The 7,603-nt window shown below is 33.9% G+C and overlaps 1 protein-coding gene across 2 annotated transcripts; it reads left to right on the top strand.

The window, feature by feature from the left end:
* The first annotated feature begins 911 nt into the window (after positions 1 to 911).
* LOC129727744 (enoyl-CoA delta isomerase 1, mitochondrial-like) lies at positions 912 to 2,454 on the top strand. 2 transcript variants are annotated; one of them, XM_055685869.1, is made up of 6 exons: positions 912 to 1,060; positions 1,255 to 1,507; positions 1,568 to 1,714; positions 1,780 to 1,989; positions 2,046 to 2,207; positions 2,265 to 2,454. In XM_055685869.1, exons 2-6 carry the CDS (start codon positions 1,274 to 1,276, stop codon positions 2,358 to 2,360), a joined length of 849 nt encoding a protein of 282 aa, XP_055541844.1. In that variant the 5' UTR covers positions 912 to 1,060; positions 1,255 to 1,273; the 3' UTR covers positions 2,361 to 2,454. The 2 variants fall into 2 exon arrangements, with proteins under 2 accessions (XP_055541844.1, XP_055541845.1); XM_055685870.1 differs by having other exon boundaries at positions 1,222 to 1,507.
* The last annotated feature ends 5,149 nt before the right edge of the window (positions 2,455 to 7,603 follow it).

Below are 7,603 nucleotides of genomic sequence, written 5' to 3'. Positions count from 1 at the left end.
TGAACTTTTTCCAATTTTGTATGAAATTTGAAATGATTTTGCATTTTAAACTAAAGTTATAAAACATACTTTCCTGAAAAGTTATAGAAATGATGTTGAAACATGTTTTATTTGTGGGGAATACACAAACATGCTGCGATTTAGGTAAAATATGCTATTTTTCATCAATTTGCCGGTAACCTTTTTGCACTTTTCGTTTTTTTATTGTAGTCTAATAGCGCTTCTAAATAGAGTCGCTTATGTTTCATACAGTAACAAAAGTCATGAGCTATGACAATGACTAAGATTATGCTCCAACTATTAGAAATATAGCATTTTATATATTTTTCAGTTCGACATATTGTCGCAATTTTTCACACTAAATCTAAATTAATATCATTTTCTAGTGTGTTTCAACTGGAGATTCACTCTCCAACCAAAAAAATCAGATATAAAACAACATAAAACGAGAAATTTCCAAAAATGTTCTGAATTCCATACAAAACGCGAAATTTTTCATAACGAGATTTGTTTGTGTGCGTGGATAGACAAAAATGTAGCATACCTTGTAGAACTGTAATCATACTTGGGTGGTTTTCAACCTTTCCAAGTATTGGTACTGGACTATCGAACATGTGAAAATATCGATCTTAAAACATTTGCAGAATCGATACTAGTAACCAGGGATACCAGATGGGCAGATTTTTGTAAAAATTCAAGCTTCTGGAACCCGTTTCACATTTTATTGGGTTTCGCATGCGATTCTCGTAACATTTGCGAAGATTTTTTTAAAATGTCTGAGAATTTTTTTTTATATGAGCGCAATTTTTTGGCACTTTGTTTACATTGTTTTCACCAATTTTAAGTAAATTTTCTTAGTTTTCTAGGGTTTGAGCAGCAGCAACCATTTCAAAAATATCTGGCATCGCTAGTAACCGTTCGTGTTTTGAGTTTTATATTACCAAATGAAACCAGTAAAGTAAATATCAAGACAGTCTAACATTGTGATAAGTACGTATGCAGATAATAGGAAAAAGTATTTTCTGTGAAAAGTGATTCGAAGTTTTATTGTAAATTACAAGTGAGTTAATATCCTTGTTTTTTTCCATGTATTATTAGAAATATAGTGTTGAGCAATAGAAAAAACAACAGCGTTTAGCTTTGCCGACAAATGCCGACGTTTCGTCATCATGAGTTAACGCATCGGTCCAAAGTTCATGTTTCCGTTTGTGTTCAATATAGGTTAAGCTGGTTTCATAATCTTTCCTTCGTTAGGACTTACAAGCTCTTCACCATGCTGCGATCGATATATCGTTTAACTCGTAAACTTAGTGCATCAGGTCTGCGATCGTGCAGCAATACTTCACAAAAGCTAGTGCTCACCACAGTAGACGATAAAACTGGATATGCCACCGTTACACTCAATCGTCCACCGGTCAACAGTCTGAATTTGGAACTGCTGAAAGCCATATCTGAATCATTGGATGACTTGCAGAACAACAAATCTCGAGGGATGATTTTGACATCGGTATGTAATTTAACCAATTTAACGTAAAGTTACAAAAATTAATCAAAATATTTTTTTCAGTCTGCTAAAACGGTGTTCAGTGCTGGCTTAGATATCATGGAGATGTACAAACCGAAACCCGACCGATTGAAGGAGTTCTGGTCAACGCTGCAAGACGTCTGGTTTAAGCTGTATGGATCTCCGTTTCCCACAGTAGCTGTTATCAATGTTTGTTTATTCTACTAACTCCATACATTATTGTCCCTAAAAATTGATTTTATTTGGTCTTCTAGGGTCACGCACCTGCCGGTGGATGTTTGCTGTCACTTTGCTGCGAGTATCGGGTCATGTGTCCTAACTACACAATCGGGTTAAATGAAACCCAACTGGGTATTGTGGCTCCAACCTGGTTCCAGGCTGCGCTTCGTAACACGATTTCGCGGCGTGATGCTGAGCTCGCTCTAACGTTAGGAACACTGTTTTCGTCCGATGAGGCTTTGAAGGTATTTTTGTATGTGATTCTTAGTTTGATCTGCTGCCCATTGTGAACCCTTTACAGGTTGGACTTGTTGATGAGCTAGCAGATAGTAAAGAAGTTGCAATGGCGAAGGCGGTTAGCTTTTTGGACAGGTTCAAGAAAATATCTCCTCAAGCAAGATCAATGACCAAACAAGCACTGCGCAGTAAAGAAATTATGGAGCTAGAAGACAACAGAACACAAGTATAGCTTAACTACGGAATGTTGCGTATTTAAACTTTAAACTTATGTTCGTTACAGGATATCGATTTATTTGTGTTTGCCGTAACCCAGCCAAAAGTTCAACAAGGGCTTGAACTTTATTTGGAGGCCTTAAAAAAGAAAGCTGCTAAATAATTAACGTTTAAGAGCATTAATACTGTTTTATATCACTTTACAGAATTTATTTTTCCATACTGTGTAAGAAATATATAAATTTTTCTATATTCAACTTATAGATTTTTTTAATTTCGGAATGTTGCTATGCTTCGGAAATTTGAAACATGTCTATCGCTTTGTTCGTGAATAAATCAAGGCTTTAAGCAAGGTGTAGCTAGTAAAATGATACAATCTAAGGACTATTCCTTTTTATATTTGCCTGGAGGAGGTACAGACTAGCATAAATATTACATGCGAGGTAAAAGGGAAATTACACGTCAGCGTGCCTATTTTTTTACGAGTTGTTAAAAAAGTACAACGGTGACCAGGAGTAGTTTTGACAAATCACAATGCGCTTCCATCAAAATTCTAAGAAATGTGAGGGAATGCATCAATATGCTCAACTTGTATTAAAATTTCGATTCTTGAGAATTCTGCTGAGAAAACGTTCAATAACACTGTGCTACAGCGATTTAGAACTTCTGAAGTGACCTAGTGTAGGTTGTAGGTCTTGTTGAGTGTAACATTCGCTCATACTAGAAATTTTCCAAACACCCCCAAAATCTGAAGTTATGGTCAAAATACGATTTTTTGGACTTCAGCGCATATAATATTTTTTAACTCAGTCATTTTTCAACCGATTTTCAATATTAAAGCAGTTTTAGAAAGAAGACAAATAGAGCTTTCAAAAATAAAACATGTTGAGTTATTTGAGCTTAAATCCAATTTTTTAGACTTTTTCATGCAATTCAATTCCGTTTATTCAATTCCGAATCAATTGAAAGCAGTTTTGTAAAAAACAGTTGATATTTGGCTAAGTTATATATTTTTTGAGAAAACTAGAATTTTTGGCTTCTATAGCGCAATTATTTCACGGAGCTACAAATGATGAAAAAATGCAAGAACTTTTGATGTGCTTCGTGTGGGTTGTAGCTTTAGTCAAATGTTACTTGCGCGTTTACTTGAAGTTTTTCAAATACCCCAAAAATTATTAGTTATGGTCAAAACCCTGTTTTTTACCTCAGCTCACATTTTTATGTTTAATTCAGTTATTTTTCAACCAATATTTTATATTTTGGCTGTTTTGGAAAGGCAAAAAATAGAACTCTTGAAATATATAAATATGTCTAAAGAGTTTGCCTATATGTGATGAATAGTTTTAAATAAAATAAGATGATTTATATTCAATAAAATAAGATGAATTTTTTTTTCAAATTTCACCTATATGTGATGAATAGTTTTAAAATAAATAAAATTGTTTATGTTATTTTTGAATTTTTCCAAATTTATTCGCAATTTTATATACCTTTTTGTAATGAACGAGCTTTAATTGCTGTTGAATTTGAAAAGTACATTTAGTGCCAAACGAAAACAGTAAGTGTTGTTTATCAAAATCTGTTATAATTTGGGTGAGATATGACTTGATTTTTTCCACCATATACTTAGATATCATCAAATCATTTCTCAGCATAATTATAACAGATTTTCATGAACAACACCTATTGTTTTTGTTTGGTACTAAAAAGAACTTTCCAAATTTTACAGCAATTCATTACAGCAAATTATTACAAAAATGTGTGAAAAATTGCGAATAAATTTGGAAAAATTTGAAAATAACATAAACCATCTTATTTATTTTAAAACTCTTTAGACATATTAATATGTTTCAAATTCTCTATTTTTCGCCTTTCCAAAACAGCCAAAATATAAAAAATCGGTTTAAAAATAATCGTATTAAACATAAAAATGTGAGCTAAGGTAAAAAACAGGGTTTTGGACATAACTTATAATTTTCGGGATATTTGAAAAACTTCAAGTAAATGCGCAAGTAACATTTGACTGAAGCTACAATCCACACTAAGTCACATCAAAAGTTCTTGCATTTTTTCATCATTTGTAGAACCGTGAAATAAATGTGCGATAGAAACCAAAAATTTTGGTTTTCTTTATAAAATATATAACTTAGCCAAATACCAACCGATTTCCACAAAACTGCTTTCATTTGATTCGAAATTGAGTATACTTTCGAAATTATAGTGTATTTGTGGTATGTTTCTCACAAAAACAGACGGCAAATTTGAAATTAAATTGAAAAATTGCGTGAAAAAGTCTATAAAATTAGATATAAACTCAAATAACTTAACATGTTTTATTGATAGTAGAACACCATAGTAGAACTGTATATATTTTGAAAGCTCTATTTGTCCTCTTTCTAAAACTGCTTTAATATTTAAAATCGGTTGACAAATGACTGAGTTAAAAAATATTATATGCGCTGAGGTCCAAAAACCGTATTTTGACCATAACTTCAGATTTTTGGGGTGTTTGGAAAATTTCTAGTAAGGGCGAATGTTACACTCAACAAGACCTACAACCTACACTAGGTCACTTCAGAAGTTCTTGCATTTTTTTTTCATTTGTAGCACAGTGTAATTGAATAACCCCGATAAATAAGGATAAAATAAGATACTAATTATTTCATTTTATTCTATTATTTATGTATTCATTAACTCTTAAATGCGCACGACGTTAAAAAATCATCTAAAAACATAAAATCTTTGTTTAACAGGTTTACTGCTCTAAAACCAACCAATTTGCATAAAAAAATTAAAAGATTTACTTATTAACCCTCTAGTACCCAAATTAATTTTTAGACGGACTTTAAAAAAATCACTATGAAGCTTTATATACATTTTTTAAGTTCTTATTGAAGCTTTTTTTTTATTGAAGCGGCACTGGGCACTAGAGGGTTAATGAGCAAATATTGCCATGTTGTTTCTAAACAACACTGTGACTTTATCGCAGAATAAAGTCGAAACAATTACTTTTGTTAACAGTAACTTTAAAATTGACCTTTTGTTAGTATAATTACTGATAATTCAGACGTTTTCACTAACCAGTAACCTTATTTTAAAATTTATTTTCAAAGACAGTCAGCACCAGTCGGGAATCTTGCCGTGTTTTTTTTTTCGTTTCCGAGATTTTGACAGCAAAAATAAAAACGAAACATTCAAATACAGTACTTCCAGCTGTTGAGTTTCCTTCGTTAGAGTCTAGAGAGCTGTTCTAATGAATTATATTTCTAAAAAATACTAAAATATGTATATTTTAAAACGTTTTTAGTACTGTTGTTTTAAAACAACATTGCGCATTTAAGGGTTAACAAAGTAGACTGCAATAAACTAAAGGCAATACCACAGACAAACAAACGTGCCTCTTCGAAGAAAAATCCTGAAAAATCTTCGTCCTTATTCGAAACGTTACACTCGTGCGCCACCATGTGAGCTTATTGCATACTTACTTCTTTTCGTAAAATGGTTTCTGTCTTTTCTAACGGGTGTGCGCGCTTGCTTAAATTAACACCAGCGGCATTACTGACGGTTTTTGTCTATGAATGTGCACGCTTGCTTATAGCGACACTAGCAGCATTATTGCCCACTAAGCAAAATTTCAAAATGATCGTGTTTTTTCTGATGAAATCGTCATCGAGTGGCACGTCTGTTTGTCTGTGGCAAAACGTAGCACTTTTATCAGTTAGTTAGGCCTATGTAACTCATTAATTTTAATTTGATCAACACTCTATCCTAAAGCTCTCGAGGACGGATTCTCCCCCAATGCTTTGTTTAAGGCTACACATTGGTTGCTTTCTGTTTCGATAGGACTTGAAACCTGGTAGGTAGTTATTAGTGTAGTTATTAGTGTATTTGTTTTAAGCCTGTTTTAAAAATTGACAAATGATTGTGGAGACAGTGTTTTAAGCAATAATTAGCCAGAAATATTCCGACAAAAGATATTAAATTATAGCGTTAGCACATCCAACAAAACTACAGCACAATTGTAACCAATCAGGCGAAGGCCTGTGTGGCCTTTGCTGTATCTAAGGGCCATTGTACTCGACCCATGGCTGCTCGTCGCCACTCTTGCAGGCCGCTTAGGCTGTGAAAATTTTCTTCCACTTGGTGTGCACGTTGAACGTTAGCCTTCCACTCGGCGCGCACGTTGCGTGCCACGACGCCACGATCCTGTTGGGTCGTTAACTAGAACCATTTTGACTTCCGATTTTATCCGTATGGACTCTAGTTGGCTCCCCATGCGACTGATGCAACTCATGGTTCATTCGTCGTCTCCATGTCCCAATTCTCATCTGCACCCCACCGTAGGTCGTACGCAGTACTTTCATTCGAAGACTCCAAGGGTGGATGTCGGGTGACGGCTGTAAGGCTATGGAAAGAAGAAGCGTAAGGACTGCTCGGCAACTCACCGACAGCCTTCGTAAAAAGAAAAGCAAACTCGGCAATAGAGCGGCTGTGAAAAACACGCTGAATTTGAAGATGTGTGGGTAAAAGTTTTAATGAATAATGAAAAACATCTGTTTGTTTCCGTTTACTTTCCTCCCGACATGGCAAAGAAAGCTTCGTATGAAAAGTCTTTCAAAATAGCACAACTTATAATTGAATGTTTAGAACCTGAAACTAAAATTCTTATTTATGGTGATTTCAATCAAAACACCATTGGTTTTATTCAGGATGTCGATAATGAATATCTTCTGCAGCCTGTCTTAGGTGAAAATGATACACTACACTTTATTTTTGATAAAATCAGCGAACTTGGGCTTTATCAAATCAATCATGTTCGTAACAAACTTAACTGCTATTTGAATTTTTTATTCACTAACTGCACGGAAGATTTTAGTATTGATGTCGCCGTAGATCCATTATGGAAAAACGAAAAATGTCATACTGCCATCGAGTATTCACTGTTCACTGACTCTCATAGACAGCGCCCCAGCGATACCGACTTTGAGCTTGTTCACAATTTTCAAAACCTAAATTATCAAGAATTTGATAGGAGACTGAATGATGTAAACTGTCAAAAGTTATTGAAAAATGAAAAAGATATAAACAAAGCTGTCGGTATATTTAGTAACAGCCTCTACTCAATTATAAATGAACTCGTGCCCAAGAGAAAAAAAAAGGATACAGGCAAGCTATAAATATCGGGTATGGTACACACGAGAAATTAGAAATCTCAAAAACAGAACACAAAAGGCACATAAAGCTTATAAGAAAGACAAAAGTTCTCAGAATTTAAATAACTTTATAGAAATTTGCAGAGCACTTGACGTACAAATATCCTTAGCATATGAGAGTTTTAATGCAAAGGTAGAAGCCAACATAAAATCCGATCCAAAAGGGTTTTTTAGTTTTGCGAACGAAAAAATG

Source organism: Wyeomyia smithii, chromosome 3 (genome assembly GCF_029784165.1).
Source record: "Wyeomyia smithii strain HCP4-BCI-WySm-NY-G18 chromosome 3, ASM2978416v1, whole genome shotgun sequence".
NCBI lineage: Eukaryota > Metazoa > Arthropoda > Insecta > Diptera > Culicidae > Wyeomyia > Wyeomyia smithii.
This window is presented reverse-complemented; position numbering and strand designations above follow the sequence as displayed.